General features: G+C 40.6%; 1 protein-coding gene across 1 annotated transcript in view; it reads left to right on the forward strand.

Moving 5' to 3' along the window:
- Positions 1-24,482, forward strand: part of HECTD4 (HECT domain containing E3 ubiquitin protein ligase 4) — a 117,764-nt gene that overhangs the window by 66,781 nt on the left and 26,501 nt on the right. Inside the window, exons 37-54 of the mRNA XM_010828596.1 lie at positions 40-121; positions 1,647-1,849; positions 2,691-2,826; positions 3,621-3,803; positions 4,254-4,418; positions 4,820-4,989; positions 5,898-6,013; positions 9,058-9,161; positions 10,297-10,458; positions 10,576-10,724; positions 11,126-11,205; positions 13,720-13,883; positions 16,020-16,257; positions 17,028-17,164; positions 17,641-17,767; positions 19,406-19,543; positions 21,163-21,299; positions 23,221-23,381. Of these exons, the coding sequence (XP_010826898.1) occupies positions 40-121; positions 1,647-1,849; positions 2,691-2,826; positions 3,621-3,803; positions 4,254-4,418; positions 4,820-4,989; positions 5,898-6,013; positions 9,058-9,161; positions 10,297-10,458; positions 10,576-10,724; positions 11,126-11,205; positions 13,720-13,883; positions 16,020-16,257; positions 17,028-17,164; positions 17,641-17,767; positions 19,406-19,543; positions 21,163-21,299; positions 23,221-23,381 (2,652 nt within the window). The remainder of the gene's footprint in view (positions 1-39; positions 122-1,646; positions 1,850-2,690; positions 2,827-3,620; positions 3,804-4,253; positions 4,419-4,819; positions 4,990-5,897; positions 6,014-9,057; positions 9,162-10,296; positions 10,459-10,575; positions 10,725-11,125; positions 11,206-13,719; positions 13,884-16,019; positions 16,258-17,027; positions 17,165-17,640; positions 17,768-19,405; positions 19,544-21,162; positions 21,300-23,220; positions 23,382-24,482) is intronic.

The following is a 24,482-nucleotide window of genomic DNA, read 5'->3' on the forward strand; positions in this document are numbered from 1 at the left end:
CCTGTAAAATCATTGCCTCTCTCTGACTTCCCATTTCAGTAGCTCAGAAGGACGGCCCTTCCGACTTGGTACTGGTGCCAACATGGAGAAAGTTGTGAAAATGGACCGAGACATGACGAAGGTAACCCCAACGTGGAGGAACCTGCTCCAACAAGAACCACAGTTGAGAACATTTGCCAGGCTTCAGGTTTTCAGGAGAAATTTTTTTTTAAACATTCAGGTTACCACAAAGAAGCAGTGTGAGAAATTGAAGTCATTGAGGCTATTTTCAAGAAGATTAGTCAAAATCAATTTATCATCTAACCAACAAGGACCTACAGTGTAGCACATGGAACTCTACTCAGTGTTGTATGACAGCCTGGATGGGAGGGAAGTTAGGGGGGAATGGATACATGTATATGTATAGCTGAGTCCCCTGCACTGTTCACCTGAAACTATCACAGTATTGTGTTTTGTTTTAATCGAAGGATAATTTGCTTTACTGTTCATTTTGCATTGGTTTCAACCAAACATCAACATGAATCAGCCATAGGTTTACCCACGTTGAAACTATCACAATATTGTTAATACCCAATAGAAAATAAAAAGTTTAAATTAAAAAAGATCAATTTATCATTAATATTAAAATATGGAAGAGAACTCTTGATTTTGACCTAGAAATTTTCTTAGCTCTGTTAAGAAAGTTCTACAGCATAAAAGATAGTTTAAAAGTGATCATAGGGTGAAAGGTTAAATGAGTAATAATATTGGATAATAAGAAATAAAGACAAATAGCCCATAAAAAATATGTTCAGTCTCACAAATTACACAGTAAATAAATAAAGGGAAAGAATGAAAATAATAGTACCATGTCTTTTTACCTTATCACCCTGATAATGTTAAGATTGATGATACCCTTTATTGCCACGGTGAGGGTAAATAGGGCATTTTCAAGTATCCAGAGACAAGCTTATTCTTTTCAGTTCTGTTTGTAAAAAAAATAAAATAGAATTCATGTACCCATAAATAGGGGATTTGTTAAAGAAATTATTACACCCATTTGATGAAATGCTCTGAGCTTCCCTGGTGGCTCAGCAGTAAAGAATCCACCTGCCAATGCAGGAGACTCAAGTTCGATCCCTGGGTTGGAAAGATCCCCTGGAGGAGGAAGTGGCAACCAACTGCAGTTTTCTTCCCTGGGAAATCCTATGGACAAAGGAGCGTGGCGGGCTACAGTCCACGGGGTCACAAAGAGTCGAACATGACTTAGTGACTAAACAATAACAACGAAATACTGTCTAACCATAAAAGTAACCAGATATGTCTATGTTGACATGGATATTCATGATATTTTATGGTATCAGATTCATATGAATGAACAAAATTCACAATGTTTTGATAACTGTTAAAAAGAATTCAAAACAGCTTGTAGCATGACCTATGATTCTGTATGTCAGAATCTGCAGGGAAAAAATTCTGGCAGACTAGCAGTGATCTCTGTCTGGCTGAGGACAAGGGATATGTGTGGAGATTTAACTTTCTACACTTCTAATATTTTAGTATTTGCATCTATAAAAATGAGCCTAGATGGAGGACACAGATTTTTTAACAAATAGTGCTGAGAAGAGTGAAAAGAGTATCACGAGAATCTTTAAACTGACCCCCAGGGTGGCTGCTGTGAGGTGATTACGGAAGAGGCGGCAGCTGCTCTGCGAAAAGCGACCAAGTGGGCACAGTCAGGCCTCATTGTCAGTGTTGGGCCACCCGTGGAGTCCCTCAACCCAGAGGCCGTGAGCGGGCTGTCCACAGGGGACAAGAAGAAGACTGCCCAAACCTCCATTTGCCGAGAGAGAAACTCTGAACTCGCCAGGTAAAGTCTTCCTAGGACAGAAGCTGTCTACTCTCTTCTCAGACTTCCTGTGTGAGGGGCTTGTTTTGAGGGTTTTAATTTTATTTTTTTATATTTTATTTTGTAGAGTATTTATTTTTATTTACGTATTTATTTTTGGCCTTGCCACATCACATGCGGGATCTTAGTTCCCCGTCTAGGAATTGAACCATGCCCCCTGCATTGGGAGTGAGAAGTCACTGGACCGCCAGGGAAGTCCTGAAGGTTTTAATTTTATATCCTCCCCTTGACCTGCTGGAAGTGAGGAAGTGAGGCTTAAAATACCCAGCATTCGTAGTAGCTGCTCTTGAAGTCGAGTCAACCAGTGATGACCATTCACTTGGTGGATCTGATGCTGTGAGGGACGAATAGGGAGGCCCTCCAGCCTGAGCGCACATCTGAAACTGGAGGACTCTTTTTCTGAGAAAGGCCACCACCAGGAACACCAGCTACAGTTTTTTTGAGCAGCAGTAGTAAATTCTGGCCTTGCTTCCTTTACTTCATCCAAACGATACTTGTCACCATTCCAGCTGTGTACAGAAGGATGAGCACATGTTGCCCCTGATAAGTTTGGGTGACATTTTATGCTTGCCGGCCAGAGGCAGATGCAGAGAAGTCATCAAAATCCACTTTTTCTAGTATGGAGCTGGCCAAAAAGTTTATTAAGCTTTTTCAGTAATATCTTGCAGAAAAACACAAACCAACTTTTTGGCTAACTCATCATAATTAGAAAATGTTTCCATCTGGTGCCAAGTCTAAAGCCACTCTTTTGGCTTCTTTACCATCACGGGGCCTTGACACTTTTCCCTGTTGACACTTGCAGGACCGACCCCGTCCGACCTTTCATCAGTGGGCACGTGGCAAACAGCATGGCTGCTGAGGTGATCGCCTTGCTTCATAGCTTGCTGATGGCACCTGAGTCAAATGCTGCTCAGATATGGACCACGACAGCAGAGAAGGTTAGTACGCTGTTATTGCTTAAAGGAGGAAGCAGGACAGAAGTCAGTTTTTTGTTCTAGCAAGGGGCATTGTAACAGAGAGAGTCCCCACTTCAGCCAGATAGACTTGTGTTCCCCCTGGAATCTGCTTTGATTTAGTTGTTTCAACTCTGTTAACCCACATCTCCTATCACTGCCAGTTCTGATTTCACAGAAGGCAGGCTAGTATTCTCAGGGAAAGAATAGCACACCTTGTTTCTCCTCCTTGCTTGTGTTCAATCAGTACTAACATTAGGAAGTCATGCATCCTTGGTTTATTGGATTTGTTAAGTGGAGTTGATGAGTATTAAGGAGGCCTCTGTCGGATTTACACTCCCTGAGCTCTTCAATAATTCATCTTGACAAACTAGTCCAGTCTCCCAAAAACTAGAGTTTGGTCATCAGTTTCCCTATTCATAGTCATTCATCTTGTGAACACCTTATAACATATCCTAAAGGTAACTGGGTGTTCCAAGGTAGGTGATATGCTGTTAAGGTCTTCCTTCAGATAAATTTTTGGCTTTATTTTAGGTTTTTTTTATTTTTTTAACTATGTTTGATTTGCTCATATTTCAAGATTGTGCATTTCCAGTTTTGTCCAATTACATAAGACCAATATGGCAAGAACATCAGTGGTCATTCCTGCTCGTTACTGCACCCCTCCTGTGTCCAGAGTTCCTTTAGTCCAGGGGCCCTGTTGTTGACACTGCACCACCCTTATTATGAAAACAACCAAAGTTCTAACTCCTGCCATGTGGGCTGCTTCATATGTTTAGGTTCTGTCTCGTGCACTGATGTACATTCCACAGTTGGGGAAATATGCAGAAAGCATTCTGGAAAATGGCAGCAGCAGTGGCAGAAAGCTTGCCAAACTTCAGAGAATTGCCCGCCAGGCTGTGGCTGCACTCTGTGCACTTGGAGGCTTCAAAGAGACAATCAAGATCGGGTCTGAGGTCCAGGTAACCAGCCACCATTTTCCCAAGTCATCGCTTTTCCTTGTGTATAAGTCCATTGATTCATCTATCAGCTGTAAGACACCCAGTTGGACAAAAATTCTTGTTTTTTCAAGCTAAGAAACAAGTGGCTTCTCATCCACACAGTGCTGCAGATTATTCAGACATCAGTACAATACTGCACAGTAGTTAAAACGCTTGTGTCCTGTGGTGGTGTTAATATTGGGAGTGTTTTAGAATTGAGGCTTGAATTTGCTTCATACTGTGATCACCTTGACATAAGGTTTTAGGACCTATTATTTTAACTCACATTCAGGGCTTGGCGTCTGCATTATAAGAACCTATTGCTGTAATGCCATAATGACAGCTGTAGATTTACTCCTCCCACTTGTCACATCAGATCGCTGCTCACACCATCAGAGTTGGTAGGTAGTGCTAACCCATCTGTGTCTCTAGGTTTTAGGTAGAGGAATATCAGGAAGCATCGGAGTGGTGGCTTCTATCAACGAACAGGAAGGTATAGCTACGGTCAGATTCCCACCCATAGACTGTAGAAAGACTTCGCAAGCATCAGACACACTGACTATTCCATTGTCTAGACTTTGTGTTCCAAGATCAGAGGTAAGGTGATTTTTAAATGTATCCTCAAATGTCACTGCAAATGGTAACCATCCTGTAATGAATAACACTCACGTGCATAGTGCTGAAGCACAAATACTTGGTTTTCTTAAATTTTACTTATGATATATATTTACATATTGGGTGTAATTATTTAATAGTAACGTTGATGTGAAGATTTTTACCTAAATGACCAAATTCATTTCTTTGGTGAGGAATATTCCGCAGTATATTGTATGTTTAATTGTTTTGGTCTAGCTTGCAATTTTCTGTATGATTTTTTTTTTTTAATTGAAATTTTGAGAATTAACTCCAGATGATAATAACACCCTCATTTCTTATAAACTAACTACTTGAATTTAACTTTCTGCCATGCCCCCTCCTCCCCCTCCCACCGCCATCAGGCATTGCCTCTTCATAAACTGTCCATTACTGAGAAGGTAGTACAGGCAGTCCAGTCCATGTTGCTTCCTCAGGAGGGAAGTCTCTCTATTCATACCTCACTTCCTGCAGCAGGAGATGGGTCAGCTCCTGTGATGGCAGTCGTTCGGCTCCTGGCTGAAATAAGAACAAGGTGAGCGCCCTCCAGAGACCCCCTAATGTGCTGAGTGGTGCAGGCCAGAGGGACAGGCATCTTCCATGGGCCTCTCTGTGCCAGGTTTACTGGGTCCACAGCATGAACTTCATGCCAAACTGAGTAACAGAAACCATCCATTTGTGCTGTGTTTACTACAGTTTTTGTTGCATTCCCCAACTTCTTAGCTTTGAAATAAAGTTTAGCTGTTTCCCTAAGGAAATAAACAATCAAAATATGACTGGTATATGGAGTGCACGCATAGACCCCATTGATTTGCTTTGGTCAAAGAGCTTTGTTCTATCACAGGAAGTCTTCTGTCACTTGGCCCTTTTTTAAGTGGTTCAGACCACATCAGTACCTATCTAGTCTCTTTCTAAACTGCTGAGGAGAAAATTAGGGAATGCTCACAAGTGTCAGAATTGGAAGGAAAACACATTTATTTATAATTAAACAATAGCAACAAGTTTCTTTTGAAAATGAAACTTGCCAGAAAGTTCTAATATATGTTTTGAATCTGGTGAGAGAGGTCAGTATACAGACTTCCCAAGCATTTGGGTCCTTCTTGTTCTCAGAACATTAATATTGCCTACAGAGCAAAGTTTAGGAAAAGGTATTAGGAGACAGTGCTTATTTCGTAGCTGGCACTTGGTGTCTTCATGTAGGGAGATGGCAGCCATTTCCCCTTTTTCCAATTGTCCATGCAGTGTCAGCAGTTACTGTGTGGGAAAAGAGAAGCTAGTTACATATATTCAAACCAATGCAGCTCAGTAAAAAAGCAAGAGGAATGGAGAGTTGGAACCTTATTTAAATTAGTGGATAAAATTGATTGAAATGTTTTTCACAGTTGGCTTTTTAGAGAATGACCATTGATGCCTTTGAAATATTGTAAATCTTTTAACATTAAGAGCATGCCTGGTCATGGCCCAGCTTTTAGAAGACAGCTTATTTTGTGAAGAATTCATACAGCAGTGTCCAGCAGCTGTTGAAGTTCTTAACCTAGTAGCCCAGGAATGCAGTGCTGGTAAGTACCTGTTGCTTTCCTTTCTATCCTTTGTGTCGAGGTTTGTTAGCACACTGACAATCTGGAATGGAATATTGACTGTTTTCACATACACTTCCAACAGCTAAGCTCTAGACACAGCACTTACACGACTGACTTTCATTTCAAATCTGTAAATGTAAATAAAAAGCTTCAGTATATGCCAACTAGAAAATCAGCATTTTTCATTTTAACTTTAGGACCATGATGTCAGAGTATTTTCTTTGCCCCATTCATATTAATAAGTGGGTTCCATTTCTGTATTAGAATTCTTTGTGACCTGCCCTTAGGGCTATGGATACTTTCTGACTATTGTCATTGGCCACATGTGAATTCAGAGTCCAGAAATTTGCACTAACATCCATCTTTGTGTGTTTGTGTTTCTGTGTGTCTGTATGTGTGCTTATGGAAAAGTTCAAACAAATACAAAAATAGACTATTTTTGTATAATGAACCCTCATGTTTCCATCATCTAGTCTCAACAGTTATCAACTCATAATCAATCCTGTTTCTTCTACACTGCATCCTCCTGGATTATTTTTAAGCAGATTTTTAGTTATTCCTTTTATTTATCTGTAAATATTTTAGTGTGTATCTCAGTAAGGGCTCTTAAACACAATATCATTTTCACATGTGAAAAATTTACAATAATTTAATATTATTTAATATCTAGTCAGTGTTCAGCTTTCTAATTTTCTCAAAGTCATACTTGTTTTTACGTTTGTTTATTTGAATCAGAATCCAATTAGAATTCATCCATTGTAATTCATTGTTGTCTTTTAAATTGCTTTTAAAATACAAATTCCCCTCAGTATCTTACTTGTTGAAGTTTCCCATAGTCTGGATTTTGTATATCCTATGGTGTCATTTAATATGTTTTTGTGTTCTTGAATTTCTTGTACACTGATGATTGGCCTGGGTTTTTCTGAGTGAAAATTTACCCTTTATCCTCAAGGATCTAGTTGGACTCTAAATATAATTGTTCCACAATTAGATTAGCATTTCTCCAATGCTCTTGTACTAATGTTTTAATAAACTAAAGAAAAAATAGATATCTTTACCTCCCTTAATGTTTTTAATCTTATCTATTTTTTGGTCATTTTTGTTACCTATATTATTTACTGTCTCTCATGCTATTTGCTTTTTTTCTGTAACTCTCTAATTTCTCTGTCCTTAAATTTTTGTCCTTTTTCATGTGACAGTGATTTCTTTCGGCTTGTTTTTGCTTTTTAATTCATCTTCGTTTTTATATCTATCTTTCTTCTCAAATCTCCTTCCCTTAATAAGCATAGCTGTCTGGGGCCAGCAACCATTTAAAAGCCTCAGAGAGATCCCCCCAAAAGAGACAGCAAGAACAAAATAAAAGGAGCTTGCTTGCTCGGCTTCTCAAGTGAAATTACTTGTGACTCAACACTTGCTCATTATTTAATTTTGTATGTGTCATAGGTAGTTCCCTACTTCTGCTTTTTTAATATTCTTGGCTTAGGTTGCATCCTGACTGATTTTAGCAAACATATAACCTTCTGAATGAATCACTTGCTTTTCTCTAGGACTCATTCTCTTATACATTTTATAGAATAAAATAGAATACATTTTATCTTACTCTGTGAAATTAACTTTGGTACTTAATGTATAAGCCAGAAATCATAATAATTTAGAGCAAATAGCTTTAATAATAACCCATCTAACCCATTTTTTCCCCCTGTAGAAAAGAACCCTATAGAAACAAAGAGTTGAAAGAAACATGTGGGAAGTTCTTATTAATTGCTACAAAATAGAAGACTATGAGCTTATACACAGCAATTTATATTCTAAAATAGTGTCCTATGTCAAGAAAGTGAAAGTGTTAGTCGCTGCGTTGTGTCCGACTCTTTACCACCCCATGGACTAGGCTAGGTTACACCCCATGTAACCCACTAGGCTCCTCTGTCCATGGAATTCTCCAGGCAAAAATACTGGAGTGGGTTGCCATTCCCTTCTCTAGGGAATCTTCTCGACCCAGGGATTGAACCCCAGGTCTCTTGCATTGCAGGTAGATTCTTTACTATCTGAGCCACCAGGGAAATCCATGTCAAATTTAACAGTCCTGAATACCTCACATATTGGATTACCAGAAAGGATTTTAAGGTTTAAAGTAGGTATTTAAGCTTGCTGATTTATCTGTATTAAAAGAAAAAAAGAAAAACTATGTCTGAATTACTTTCCAACACAGCAGTAGGTTCTTATAGCCCACTTAGAGTCTGTGCTCAGAAGAAATGCTGTTTACTACATGAGATTCAAAGTAGTGTGTAGAAGAGAAAGAGTTCTTTGATTTTTATTTTTTAATATATCAGGGTTTTTTAATTTCATAAATGAATGTGTCATAGAATTTATAAGCAATAATATATTGATTCTCTAAAGTGAATCTGGGATAAAGTAAGCCACAGACTTGGCCATTGAAATGCTTCCGTCTTTGGTCTGTCTCTCACCTTTGCCCGGGTTTGTTTCTTATGTTGCGTAATAATGCTTCAGCCTTGCACTGCGTTCTTTGTCACGTGCATGTGTGCATATACACGTCTTCTCTCTCCTCCCAGATTAGGGACTTCGGCTCATATTAGCTTTCTATTTTCCAACATCTGGCCCTGTGCTTTGGTTGTGGGAGATGACAATAATAGCTTTCATTTATTGAGTGTTGGCCATGTGTCAGGGACTCGGCTAAAGGCTTTAACTTGCATTGTCTTGTCTTCACAACCATCCTGTGAGGCACAGGTACTGTCCTTACCCCCATGTTGGCAGTGAGATGTTAAATATCAAGTAATGGAACCAAATTCTGGATCCAGGCAGCCCAACGTCAGGGCCCGTGCACTTGACTGCATTGCTTTGTTGCTGAGCTACACGTAGGAGACAAAGATGTCTCAGGGTGTTTGCTCTTTGTAAGAATTTGAATAATCTCTGTATTTCATTGCTCGGGTCCAACTCCAAAAGAGTTGGAGCCCTCTCCAGAGTTGTAGGATTTATTTGCACGTCTTCGACATCTTCCCCTCCAGGAGAGCGGCTGGCAGTTGTGGAAGTGCAGTGTGAACGGCTGAGGATGCTCTACCGGGACTGTGCTCGGCCCCCGCCGCCTCCGCTGCAGGCTGACCGGAGACAGGTGAGCCCTCTGCTGTGTCTGCAGCACGCAGCATCAGAGAATTACAGAATTCCAGGCAGCACGTTCATGATTTTAGAAGGGGTGTTTGCAGAGCCATTTGGAGGTATATGACATGCTGTCATCTCTGAATGTCAAAGCACATCAACTTGACATTCCGAACATTGAAAGATTACAGCAGAGGAGCAGAACTTGGCAGTCTGTAAATAATTTCTGCATTATCAATAAAAACAAAAAAAGAAAACTTTTTCAAAATTTTAGATCTGTAGTTCATCTTGTAATAATACTAAAAAGTATACATAGAGTGACTAAAAAGCAAAAGTGGCACAGAGAAAGACATTTAATATGTGATATTACTTATACATGGAATCTAAAAACTACAACAAAGTAGTGAATAAAACAAACGAAAAAGCAGACTCACAGGGAAAAAACAAATTTCACTTGAGGGGCAATAGCAAAAGAGGCAAAAATGGCCAATATTGGCATATCTGTGAATGTTCTTAGCAGCACTAGTCATAATAGCCAGAAAGTAGAAACAACCTAAATGTCCATCCCCTGATGAATGAATGCATAAAATGGGCATGTTCATACAATGGAGCATTATCAGCCTTAAAAAGTAGTGGAGTGCTAATACATGCTGCAGTATGGACAAAACTGGAATGATGCTAAGTGAAGGAAGCCAGTCACAAGAGACTACATACTGTATGATTCCATTTCTTGTAATGTCCAGAACCTGCAGATTCAGAGAGGCAGAAAGCATAGAGGTGGTTACCAGGGACTGGGAGGAGAGAGGGATGGGAATTAACTTCTAATGGGTACAGTTTCTTTTAAGGAGAACAAAAATGTTCTAACAGTTTGTGGTGATGATTGTAGAATTCTGTGAATATACTAAAATCCATTGAACTATACACTTTAAATGGGAAAGTTACATGTTATGTGAATTGTATCTCAAAAAATTTTATTTATACTAGGTGAGAGTATACAAAAATTGCTGTATTCTTATAATTTTTCTATAGATTTGAAGTCATTTCAAAATAAGACAGTTAAAAATATATGAGAAAAAATGTCACTTGAAATCTCAACATCTCCATTTTGTGTTCACAATGCTATTGAATGAGAGTGTTTTTCCCCAATGCAGCCCAAAGAGATTACGTGGAGCCCCTCACGAGTGTTTCCACCTGTCCGAGCCTGCATGTTCTCCTCGCACCTCACTTCTGTCACCTTCCTAGCAGACCCCAGTGCAGGGGGCGGTCTGCCCAGGGGCACATTTATCTACGCCACCTCACCACTGCCCGTTCAGGTGAGAAATCACAGGACCCTTTGTCTTCTGCCTCTGTCCTTCAAATATGAGAGAAAGAGGAAGTTCAAGGGCCCATGTTGAGCCCTGATTGTCTGCCCACTCCTGGTGTTTCTTCAGGCCCCGTCTTTCTACTGGGAAATTGAAATTGTTTCCTATGGAGATACAGATGATGATACTGGACCAATAGTTTCCTTTGGCTTTGCTACAGAAGCAGAGAAAAGAGATGGGGCATGGACTAATCCAGTGGGCACCTGTCTTTTCCATAAGTAAGTGGCTGCTATCACTGTTACCTGAAAAAAAATAGGGACTTCCCTGGCTATCCAGTGGTTAAGACTCTCTGCTTCCACTGCAGAGGGCATGGATTCAATCCCTGGTCAGGAAACTAAGATGCCACACAGTGTGGCAAAAAAAAAAAAAACAACCAACATGGATGTGGGTATTTTAAAACTATAGTAATACAATTATAGTCTTTACCCTAAAAAATGTAGACAATACCAGCTGGAAATACACTCAAGTTCAATGAAAGAGAAGAGCTCTTAGGATTTGTCTTCTGGTTACTCTCCTGCTACTGAAACTCCTCCACCCATTCACTGCTTACCTTCCTCTATGTTGGCCCATTAGCCTTGTCTCTGACTGTTTCTTGTTTTTTTGTTTTTTTTTCCAATAGCAATGGCCGAGCTGTGCATTACAATGGCTCCAGTTTATTACAGTGGAAGAGCGTTCGATTAGACGTAACTCTCTCTCCTGGTGAGCATGGTGGGAGGTGCATTTTTTTTTTGTACCTTGTCTATTTCTGTTGTTCCCAGGTTTGGGCCAGAATAGGTCAAAATTAATGAAACTCAGCAAATGGAAATGGACACTGTCTTCTAGTGAAAATGAAATACTTGTCATTGCTGTCCCCTAGTTTACACTGAACCTTTCATTTTATGAGGCACTGTTGTCATTAAAGCCTCCACTGGTAACTTAGGAGTCACAGTAATTGTCATTCCTCCATCATTAGAAAAATCTGAGATTTTGCTTTTCTTTGAAGTTTGGTCTTTAATTAGCTTTTCATTAATAAACATATAAATAGCTTCAAAAAAAAAAAAAACCCCACCCCTACCAGTCACCTTGAAGCACTCAAGAAATGCATTATCAGTAGGTAAGACAATGTGCTATAGACTTTGCTCTCAGCAGGCTAAACATCCAGTCCAGCTTCAGCAGATCTTCTGCCCAGGTGTTTTAGTCACATAGTCGGTTCAATAAAGAGAAAATCTTTCCCCTTGTCTTTTTAAGCCTCCATATAATAACTTGATCGGAAATAGTAGAGGAATAGCCCTAACTGCTCCAGAAGTAGCATAATACAAATATTGTCCTCTTGACATTAGAAGCAGCCAAAAGTGTTGGTGACTTATTTTCAGACAATACATCTTAGCATCATCTCTGATGAAACTTGAAATTATTAAATGTGATAGATGATCTGAGATGCTTAGGTAGGGATTCCTGAGTCACTGAACCCGACAGATAACTTCTTGTAGCTGTCTGAGGGGGTAATTTGGTCATCACTTTTCCTTGAGGGAGCTGCTTATTAAATTGTACTTTACCAGTGAGCATGGTATTTTCAGTTATGGTCAAGTTATGCCTTAGAAAGTTACTTCCTGGCAGGTTGTTTCTCTCTCTATGGATCAGAACTCTGTAACCTGCTGAGTACTTAAGTGCTTTAAGCACAAAGGGAGGGGGAGTAGAGAGAGCAGGGGACCCGTAATTAGGTGGTTTATTTGTTTGTTATAGCTGATTGTTTTGTTTGATCGTATTTTAGTTGTTGAGAAAATTTTCGATCAGACCTCAAGCAAGCCTGCTACCTACTCTTTTCTTAGAGAAATGTGTCTGTGTGGTATTAGGAGTTAAGAACCTACTTTTAACAACAGGATCCCAACCTCAGTACCAACACCTTCAGTGTCTGTTCATTAACAGTTACTCTTTGAGCATCTCCTGTGTGCTGGGCCCTCTTCTAGGCCCTGCAGATGCCGTGGTGAACAATGACAAGTCCCCAGCCATTGGGAAACCCAGCCTAGTGGTATCAAAAGCATATGAGACTGGAAATTCCCTGGAAGTCTAGTGGTTAAGACTCCACACTTTCATTTCTGAGGGCACTGGTTCGATCCCTGGTTGGAGAACTAAGATCCTGAAAGCCATGCAGTGCAGCCAAAAAAAAAAAAAAGAAAGCATGTGAGACTGATCAAAAGCAGAATCACAGAACTTCATGCACTGACTGGAGAGTTTACAGCGGGTTAATTGTAAAGCTATGTGCACTAGCAGCTTGCCTGAGGCAGCCTATAGTGCTGATGTGGTGGACATGGTCCCCTTGGTTCTCTAAGTTCATCCCAGGATCTAGTCATCTCATCAGAAAGCAGCTTAGCTTGTATTATCTTCACTTCCTGAAAAATGCCTTAAATAAATATAACTAAGGAGTCATAATATGAGTTAATGATGTATGTTTAGTTTACACTGTAGGTGGAGTTTTAAATTACATTTTTTAGACCCTTTCTAAGTCATCTGCAAACTTGCTGGGAAAACACTACTTTTCTTATCTTTATTCATAAGCAATCTTGTACATGTCAAAAGAGAAAAACTTGTATTCCTCTATTAAAAAATCATATCCAATGTTTTTCATTTTTGTCTTAGCTGCCTGGAAAATAAAGGTTAAATTTCATGTGTAATTATGTAACTATGTAGACACTACTATTTTTGTTCTTCTGAACAGTTTCTGACTTCTCTTTTTAAAATTGTTTATTTCCGTTGTGTTCCTTTGAGTGAGTGAGTGTTAGTGGCTCAGTCTTCTGACTCTTTGTGGACCCATGGACTGCAGCCTGCCAGGCTTCTCTGTCCATGGAATCCTCCAGGCCAGAATACTGGCATGGATAGCCATTCCCTTCTCGAGGGGATCTTCCTGACCCAGGAATCAAACCCGGGTCTCCTTCATTGCAGGTGAATTCTTTACCGTCTGAACCACCAGGGAAACTATGTTACTTTATATATATCTAAATATTGGGTTGGCCAAAATTTCCTTTGTGTTTTTCCATAAGATGTTATGGAAAAACCCAAATGAATGTTTTGGCCAACCCAATACAAGGTATTCCATGTCTTTTTCAACTGTAACTGATGGCATGAATAAATAAAAACTATGACAGTCAATGGTACGTGACCGCATGCCAGTTACATATTGGAATTTTAATAGTCAATAAAAAGGAAAAAAAAAAGTGTTGTCTCCTTCTGCCCTAGGTGACGTGGCAGGGATTGGCTGGGAGAGAACCGAGGGGACGCCTCCTCCACCCGGGCAGCCTGCCAAGGGCCGTGTGTACTTCACATACTGTGGGCAGCGCCTCTCACCGTATCTCGAAGATGTCTCGGGTGGGATGTGGCCGGTGGTTCATATTCAGAAAAAGGCAGGTTGTCTTGTTGGGAGTGAAAACCAAATTCTCCTCAGCAATTTGTTCCATCGGGAATGGAAAAATTAGACTCTAGACGTGGCGTGGTTGACATAGTATGTGGTACCTGATGACAGAACCTCAAAAAACCTGAAGAAGTGGGTCCTTCCTTTGCATTGAATCTGAGTGCTTAAATGCTTTGATCTCCTTTTGGCCATCTTTCCTAAACAACAAGGCAAGGGACGCTGGTGTTCTTCCAACACCAGTAGAAAAAGCCTGTGGTTAAATAAGTTTGGAACATGGCCCTCTTGGGTTGCTTTTAGTATAGCAAAAGCTCAGAGGTATCCTTCAGTAAAGATTTAAAAATTAAACTTTATTTAACCTAGCATCCCTACACTTATACTTAATTATGGAACTCTTGTTTTTAAGGAGCACCTATAAACAACTAATGTTCTATGGGACATTACTATTTACTACATGCTGGTAGCTCCCACATCCTTATATCCAGTCCAGATCTCACCGTAAATTCTAGACACAAATATTCAGCAGCCTAGACAACATTTAGAAATAGATATTCCAGTTAACATGTCTGAAACTGAGCCTAACTCTTCCCCACCCCCAGCCTGCTTCTTCCCTAGCCTGCCTTGTCTCAGGAAATGGCAGCTCCATTCCTTCAGTCACTAAGGCCAAAAACCTTGGCCTCTTTCTTGACTCCTCTTCTTCCTCCCATTCTACAGCCAGTCTGTCAGCAAACCTTGTTGACTTACCTTCAAAATGTATCCAGAATCTGACCACTTAGCTGATGGCCCAGCCACCCTCACCTTCTGGGTAGCATGTTACAGTATTCCTATGTTTCCCTCTTCTCCCATCCCCTGAGTTCCTGCCCTTTTACATGTCTTTTCAACACAGCAGCTACAGTGATCCCTTAAAAATGTTGGTTAGGTCATGTTACTCTTCTGCTTTCAACAGGTCAGTGGCATCCTGTGTCACATATTGTGAAAGCCCAAATCTTAGAATGACTTAGAAGATCTTGTAGGATGTGCCCCTGTACCACGTCTCTGATAGCATCTTTGCTCTTTCTTCAGTGAATTGATTAAAGATGTCAATAATTTAGTCAGCCTGTTCTATTCATTCAATAAATATTTATTTATTGAGCACCTATGTTGAGTGCTATATCTCAAGTACTATGCTAAGCTCTGGACATACAATGAGCAAAAAAGATACGGTCTTTGTGCAATTAAATCCAGTTGGAGGAGTCAGGTACTAGTCAAACATTCACATAAATGTGTGTGTGTGTGTGTGTGTACATATATATATGAGAGAGAAAGAATGTGTGTGTGTGTATGTAGACAGAGGTGGGAGAGATTTCTTTTGAGGAATTGGCTCATGTTACTTTGAAGACTGACAAGTCTCATGAACTGCCATCTGCATGCCAGAGACCCAGGAGAGGCATAACTTGATTCAATCTCAGTCCAATAGCAAGAGAAAAGAGAAGATGGAGTGAGATATCCTTTAACTCAAGCAGGGGTAAAGGGAAAAGGGTTGAATTCCTCCTCCCTCCACCTCTTGTTTTATTCAGACCCTCAATGGATTGGATAGTGCCCACTCACATTAGGGACCTACTGTGTCCACCGATTCAAATGTTAATCTCACAGACACACCAGCAATAACAATGTTTAATCTGGCACCCTGTGGCCGGTCAAATCAGCATATAAAATTAATCATCACAGTATGATTGAATCATAGACTTGAAGGAAGCAAGTACGAAGCCAATCTGGTCACATCCGTATTACCCTGAAGAAGTGATGTTTGAGCCAGATCTGGAATTTTAACTGGTTTAAATGGACAAAATTGGAGGAAAGAATGTTGCAGGTGAAGGCAGTGGCATGTACAGTGGCGTCAGGTAGAAAGGAACAGTGTTGGAAACAAGAAAGGTCACTGAGCTTGAATAGCAAAGAGCATGAGTGTGAGGTGAGGGGCAGGGCAGCCTTGCCAAGCTTGAAGCACCAGGGTCTGTAGTTGCACCAGCCCCTCTCCCAGGGTCACAGACTCTCCATAGCTGGGGACAGTGAATGAAGTCCACTTGGAGGTGTTCAAAGTGAGCACATAAGTAACCTAACTCCTTTCAAGTCCTTTCTTTGGTTTCCTTTCCAGAACACCAAGACTCGAGCTAATTTTGGCTCCCGCCCATTTGCCTACGCTGAAGGGCAAGCCCACCGCAATGCTGCCGACCTGTGCACTGACCTGGCCGAGGAAATTAGCGCTAACTTCGAGGCCCTGCCCTTTGCCATGGCCTCTGACAGTGATAACGATGCTGGCACCAGTATTGCGTCAGACCCGGGCACTCATGGGCCACCATGCCGAATTGCTGCCGTAGCCACTGCTCAGCAACGTAAGCTCCCTCCCCTCAGGGTCCACCTGCTTCTTGGAAATGGGAATGCTGTTAATTCCATAAACCCATTTAGCTTGGACATACTCCAGTGCCCACTGGTAATGGGGTAATAGGCCCAGATAAAATAGGGAGCCAGGATGAAGCCTGGTGATCTGGAGAGTCCATCCCCCACATAGAAAAAGTCTGCCACTACTCAGAACCAACAGAATATTGCCACATGGAAATGCAGGCCTGAAAGATTGTCCACTTTTTATGAGACAGCTAAGAACCACAGAATTTTATATAAAATCTCCTAATTTTAAATGTTAATCATTTTTAAACTGATTTAAAATGGAACCCATCAAAGAATAATAAAATGTTAATTGTGGAATCTAAATGGTAGACGTGTAGGTATGCACTAAAAACATTCCTGATTATTTGAAAAATCTCATAATAAGATTGAATAAAAATGAGCTTCAAGAAATGAGATGTCTGCAGCCATATTTGGCCCTTGGGATACTGGTTTGAAAATTGTTTTAAGAGTCTGTTTAATTCTGTATCTTATTGAAGAACCATCTAAAGTCTTCTTTGAGTTAAATGAATTATATCCATATAAACTATTTTAGGATTCAAGGAAATTGTAGACGATTAGTTATTCCTTGACTCTGTGGTTTAAAATTCCTCTAAGAACTAAGAGTCTTTATATCTCACAAATTAAGAGAATCTGATCTGTCCATGTATGAGTTCATATGCCCTTGCCTAGAATTCACTGTCACTGTGCTTTGTTACAGAATATGATAGTGATACTTCCTGTCATTATAAAGTGGAGCTCAGCTATGAGAATTTCATCACCTCTGGGCCAGACCCCCACCCACCCCCCATTGCAGATGACGAAAGTGATGATGATGACGATGATGACATCCCACAGGTAAGAGCCCCACAGCGGTCGTTTAGCTCCCTGGTGATGAAGACAAGCCACGAGGAATATTTTGATCTGAGCATGCAAAACTTAAGTCTTTATGCTTTCAGTTATATATCATTGTGTTTGGACAGTAATTGGGGTATTCATTTTTCTAAACCACATATCAGTAGCTGTATCTGTTTGGCTCCATGGCCCAGCAGCAATCTGGATGTTGGAGAAAGAAGTACTTTGATGGTAATTCAGCAGTGAAGTTTGGAATCATGTGAAGTGTTTATATGGCTTTAGAGGGAAAGGAAGAGCTCACTCCAAGCCAGCTGTTGCCTCCCCTGGCCTCTGAGGGTGTAGTTAGTTTGACGGTCTGCACGGTGTGTTTCTGCCACTAGCATCTGAGCGGGGTGAAGACCTCAGGGGTGAAAGCCGTAGTAAGTCAGGGAAGGACACAAGGTGTTCCTTCTCCATTCACGTTTGCCTTCTCCTTCCAGGAGGATCACTATGCCCTGCTGGTGAAAGCCTGGGAGACCAAGGTTTTTCCTACCATCCGAAGACGGTTCCGCAACGAAGCAGAGAGGAAATCAGGACTGGACCAGATAAAGGGTGCTTTACAACTAGGTCTGGTGCTTTATGTTTTCCTATGGAACCCACTTCATGGCTTGAAGAGATGTGTTTACATGAAACTCAGGGAATAAATCAGAAAAGAGGGGCTCATCTAAAGTTGGGCCAGACTTAACAGTGTCCTCTTCTTGGGCCTTTATTGAACTTTGTGGTCTTTTGCTTTCTTCGCCAGGCTTTTCTTTGCTTGTCAGTTCTGCTCAGTATTTTAAGTTGATGGACTGTTAGAATGAAGCTGGCCTTGTTATACCAGGAAGCTGGATGGCCTGGTGGTTAATAGCTTGGGCTCTGATATCATGCCTGTGCTATTACCAGCTCTATGACCTTGGGAGAGTTACTTAACCTTTCTCAACTTCCCTCACCTTTCAAATGGAACCAATAACGGTATGAAAAATTAAAGAGCTGACACAGATAAAGCTCCTAAGAACAGTTTCTGGCACGTAGTAAGCATCCATGGAACTTCCCTGGAAGCCTAGTGGTTAGGACTCTGAGCTTCCACTGCAGGGGGCACGGGTTCGATCCCTGGTTGGAGATCCTGCAGGCTTTGTAGTCTGACCAAAATTAAATGTCACGGTAATGATGATGGTGAGATTTTTTTTGTCCACTGGGCACATAGAATACAACGGAGTTTGACTGCAGACAGTGAATTATTAGTTAGTCTTAAATGCAGATAGCTGATTTCTGTTTTAAGGCTTTTTCTAATCTGTGAAAACCTGCTTTGTGAGATGCAGAAATGCCTTTTTCTAAGCGGCACAGCTCCCTTCCCTCGGACCATCAGATCAGGTTTTCTGTCATCATCATGGCAGTCAGAGAAGGTGTAAGGAGACAGTACTTGCTCTCTTTTAACTTTTGTCCTAACTGAGACTAGGAACAAATAAGGAGAAAAACCACCAAAAGACCTTTATTTCTTGACCAACTAATACACTGAATCCCTGATTTCCAGTGATAGCTAAGTAATTCCTTTTTCTCAGATTGGTGCCAGGACTAATCAGTATATGCATGTGTGTGTGTGTGTGTGTTTTTGGGGGGGTTGATTATTGTTTTTTATCCCACTGAGAAAGAGGAACAGAGCAAATTTCAGTACTGGATAGAAGAAGTTGATGGAGTTGCCCGTCGCTCTTAAATAAGCAACCTGTGTCAGTTGTAGCAATAATCAAACACAGTACAAGAATGTATAAAGAAAAAAGTACAGCACTACCCTCACTTTCTTCTTCCTCTCCATTTGTCCCGTAGTTTGTTCTCTTGAGTTAACGAAATTAGTTAATGAAATTAATTAATTTCATTAATTAGTCATTAATGAAATGACTGCATAATAATGTACAATCATTTTTAAGATGAATATGTTCTTTCTTTCCATTTTTTTTTCCTGGGTTATACTTCCCAGCAGTGCTACAGGGAGTGTTCCCTGTACCTTTACACACTTGAGCTTGTGTTTCTGTGGGAGAGATTTGAGAGTTTCTTAGAAGTAGGGCATTGAGTATTTTAAACTTGATAGACACTGTACAATTACCATTCCCAAAAGCCTGCCTACTCCCATGAATTCCCCTTCTGTCCTCATGCTAGGTACAAGTCAGTGTCATGATTGGACTGAAGATCGTGTGCTCTCTGGAGGGTTACCAGTTCTGTTCTGTCTTTCAGGCATGGTGGATATTGCCCGGCAGACAGTTGAATTCCTCTACGAGGAGAATGGTGGCATCCCAAGAGACCTTTATCTTCCCACCATTGAAGACATTAAAGATGAAGCGAACAAGTTCACGATTGATAAAGTTCGAAAAGGTTTTGCTTCCCCCCTTTCCTTCCTCTTTGAAACTTACCCTGAAAAAAAAAAAAAGAAACTTACCCTGAAATGAGAAGTTGAGTTTTCCCACACATGAGTTTGAGTAGGCAGCTGCTGGTTCTCCTAGGGTGACTCTCTTCACTCTGAGTGATTTGAGCTCTCCTGAGCTCTCCCTCGTGAGGCCCTTGGCTCCCTGGTGGGGAAACTGGATGCTTATCTGGCCTCTAGGGGCCTCTTGCACTTTCCCAGAACCTGTTGCATGAGCAGGGTGAGACAGAACACTTGAAGACAGAGAAGTGGGGCGTGGCTGGAAGATTGCAGGTAGGCCTCTCAGGCTTAATCCTGGCTGCCCAGCTAATGAACCATGAATATGTAGTTGTACTATGCTTTTTAGAATTTTATAGAAGGTATATATTCATTTGATTTAAAATCTGTTGCAGATTTTGAGGAAACAAAAATACAGAAAAGCGCAAAAAAGAATCTAAACCCACTCATTATTAGACTTTCACAAAAATATCAGAACCTCATGGGCAGGGGCAGGCATATGTATTTACTTTCCTGTTTTGATTCCTCTTTGAGAGAAGAACTTCACAGACCATAAAACCCACCCTTTTAAAGTATACCTTTCAGTGGTTTTAGTATATTCACAAAGTTGTGCAGCCTCCAAACCATTGCCTCTGATTCCAGAACATTTTCATCCCCTGAAATGAATCCTGTACTCTCACCACTGCCATTCCTCCTTCCTTCTAGCCCCTGGCAACCAGTGATGTACTTTGTACCTCCTCATCTCTATAGATTTGTCTAGTCTGGACATTTCATAAAAAAATGTGTGGTCTTTTGTGTCTGGCCTCTTTCACATGGAATTCTTTTTCAAAATTCATCCTTGTTGTAACTCATGTTGGTACTTCCTTTTTATGGCAAAGTAATATTCCACTGTATGGATAATACCCTGTTTTGTTTGTCCAGTCATCAATTGGTGGGCACTTGGGTGATTTCTACCTTTTGGCCATCATGGATAATGCTGCTGTGAATATTTGTGTACATGTTTTTGTGTGGGCGTGTCTTCATTCCTCTTGGGTATATATGGAATATATAGACCCAGTGGAATTGCTGGCTCATATGGTAATTTTATGTTTAACCTTTTGAGGAACTGCCATATGGTTTTCCAAAGTGATTACACCATTTTACATTCCCATCAGCACGTATGAGGATTCCAATTTCTCTACATCCTGGCCAGCACTTACTATTGTCTGTCTTTTGATGATAGCCATCTTAATGGATGTGAAGGATGGTATCTCACTGTAGCTTTGGCTTGCATTTCTCTAAAAACTAATGATGTTGAACATGTTTTCATGCATATCTTTTCTCTTTGGAAAAATAGTTATTCAGATTTTCTGCCTGTTTTTTAATTGGCTTGTCTTTTTATTGTTGAATTGCCACAGTTCTCACAGCACTTTGTTTTATTATCTTCCAGACTAAGCTGTGTTCCTTTGGGGCTATAACTACATTGAGGGTATTGGTAAATGCTGGAGAGTTATTTGTATCCTAAAATATATAGGGTCCCAACATGTTAATGCTACTTGCTCCTGAAAAATCTTCTCCCCTTTACCTTCCTCAGGTCTCACGGTAGTAACACGCTCTCCAGACAGCAATAACGTAGCCAGCAGCACTGTTGGAACTGCCCTGCCAAAATTTGCTATCCGAGGGATGCTGAAAACCTTTGGGCTTCATGGAGTTGTCTTAGATGTTGATTCAGTGAGTGAACAGCCTTTTATATACAGTACAGACTTTCATGCCCAGGCCTCCAAGTACCTTAAAAGTGATTATACAGATAGATTACTCTTCAGAGTCAGGATAAAGAAACCAGACTGAGTGCTGTCATGCCAGATGACTTGCCTGAGATTTTCTCAGGGGCCCAGATCAGAGTTGATGGTAGAGTGTAAGCTATTAACTTTCAGTGCTGTCTGTAACTTTAGACCATACTGCCACTGCAGGGTTTTTTGGGGACTTTTTCCATCAGCCATGTTCAGTCTGCCCCTGCTTTATATCTGCCAAGTTCCAAGGGAGAATTCTCCTGTTGGCCTTGTTGAATGAACGATCTGTCATTGTCACAATTGTTATACAGATTCAAAGGAATGGTTTTGTTGATCACATCATGTTACTGGTTCTCTCCAGCCTTGATTTCCCCATCTATAAAATGTGTGTATTAAACTAGATCAGTTGTTTTCTTCTCGGCTTTGCAGAACCCTCTCAAGAGGTTGGAGGTGGCAGGGGAGAAGGAATAGAAGAAAGTAAGGGCCGTACCAAAGCTTTCTTTTGAAAACAGAGTCCTGTTTGAAGGCTGTGATCCTTAGGTTACATATATGTGCTTGCATTTATGCTTCCCATGCAGGAAAAAGGGAAGAAATAATACACAGATCAAGCCTAGAAGTCAGATAAAGACGTAGCTATCACCACATAGATAAGCTTTGTTATCTGTCTGTCTACAGATACAGATAATGTTAGTTATCACTGATGCTTTGAAATGAAAGGTTTTACATCTTTAACTGACTCCATTTTACCAGACCATAATTTAAATCATGACATTTTAAAGAGAAGCTATTGACTGGTGGTTTACTAAGGTGAACTTCCAAGTAGAAAATTCCATCAGTAATATCTCCCACTCCCTTCTGATACAAACTTCTGACTCTAGTTATTAGAAAGTATGTAACTGACAATATATTTCAGCAATGGAAATGTGTGCCAGGAAAATTACAAAAATAGAAATTTGTTAAAGTAGTAATTCTGGTATTTCTTAAGTAGTCTGATTCCCTTTTTTTAATAGTAACCCCTAAATAAAGATTAAAACAAAGGGAATCAGACTACTTAAGAGATACCAGAATTATTATTTGAAAAAGTAATAGTATTGTTTTTTATTACTTTAAATATAATAATAATAATCCCTAAATAAAGATTGGGCTTCCCTGATGGCTCAGATGGTAAAGAATCTGTCTGAAATGTGAGAGACCAGGTTCGATCCCTGGGTCGGGAAGATCCCGTGAAGAAGGGAATGGCTGTCCACTCCAGTTTTCTTGCCTGGAGAATCCCGTGGACAAAGGAGCCTGGCAGGCAACAGTCCTTGAGGTCACAAAGAGTCAGACACGACTGAATGACTAACACACACAAAGAAAGATTACGTTGCTATTGGAGTCCAGAATGCACATGCATGAGCTTACCTTTTTTAAATTACTAGCAATAAAATAAAGCTATAAGACTAATCTCTGCTTTTATAAAATTAACATAAAACCAATGAATATAAATTTTACCTGGCAACAATGTATGTTGAACTGTTACAGAAATATAGCACTATTTTCTTTAAATTTCTGACTCATGGTTACATTAAAGTTCCTTAATTTATTGTACCAATTAAAATTCTCAAGCAGCTATACTCCAATAACAATTTTTAAAAATTTGCCAACTGGTATGAAGAAACTAAACACACTATCCAGATGTCTTTGGACTCTTAGACTCAATAAATGACATGAAACTAGCATTTTAGACTCAATAAGTTACATGAAACTAGCATTTACTTCTATAAAAGTTTGGTACCTATACACATACATACATAAGTATTTTAAAAATTGGGAAACAAACCAGTGCTCAAAAAACAAATAGACATTTCTCTTTTCTGTTGTAGGTTAATGAACTAGTTCAGGTAGAAACGTACCTCCGAAGTGAAGGTGTGCTGGTCCGATACTGGTACCCTATTGATATGTTGGAAAGGCCCCCCGCAGGCTACAGAAGGACTGCCACCAATGGGCTCGTCACACTGGACAATACCAACCTTCAAATTCACAGGTAAGGGAATTCCCTGGTTGCCCAGTGGTTAGGACTCAGCACTTTCACTGCCAAGGCCCCAGGATCAGTCCCTGGTCAGGGAACTAAAATTCCACAAGCCATGTGGTGTGGCCAAAAAAATTTTTTTTAAAAAGCATAGGTAAAGTTGAGCCCTTCTTTCTAAGCAAGTCACAGAAATCCACTTACTGTGTTTTGTCACATGTGCTATTCATCATTGAAAACACTTTTCTTTCAAAGTTGAGCAAGTCAGAGGCAGCTAGTAAAGATAATAGTGAGATAGCAGGTTAGGAAGAGAGGTGCAGGATCCAGTGTCCCTGGCCTGAGCCATGGGTGCTTGGCTATCACTGGATGATGGAAGCGCGTCTGGAGATTTGAAGAGTGTGGACAAAGTCTGAAGACTAAAGCGAGTCAAGAAGAGACACCTAGGAACTTCCCAGATGGCCCAGTGGTTAAGACTCTTCAGGGCAAGGTGCATGGGTTCGATCGTAGGGGAGCTAAGATCCCTCATAGTACATGGCCAAGAAAAAAGAGAGACAGCTGAGAGGAGTCCGGGCACCAGGTGAGCAGCCAGCTTGTTTTCGTTAATCTGACAATGAAATCCTGAACCCTGCTTTGTGCCCAGCACCCTATGGGGGTCTCTAAGAGGAGAGTGTCTGCCCTCCGTGGGTTAACACCTAAAAACCTGGCAGAATTCCCTCACATACACCTGTGAATTCCTTCTTTCAGTTATAAAAATTCTCACAACAGTTCAGAAGAGAATATAATGGAGCTATCTGATAAAAGTTTCCATAAGCTGTTTTCATACCATTCATCCATTAACATTATAACTTCTGGTTTTATTGTCAAGTTTTGAAGCAGCGTGAGTCTATCTCCAGCGTAGACCTCTCCTTGGAACACCAGATACACATGTTCAGCTGCCTCCTTGCCATCTCCACTCAGATATGTCATCACCCCATGTGGGTGGTCTGAAGTTTCAACTGGACAGTCAAATTCACGAGACCCAGATAGGCTGTACTTGGCACTAGCTTCACGTAGGTCCAGGATGGGCCACACAGCATGCCACAGGGCGGTGTCGTGCACGTGTGTCAGCAGGAGTCAGAG

This window comes from Bison bison, unplaced genomic scaffold (assembly GCF_000754665.1).
Source record: "Bison bison bison isolate TAMUID 2011002044 unplaced genomic scaffold, Bison_UMD1.0 scf7180017864495, whole genome shotgun sequence".
Classification (NCBI taxonomy): Eukaryota; Metazoa; Chordata; class Mammalia; order Artiodactyla; family Bovidae; genus Bison; species Bison bison.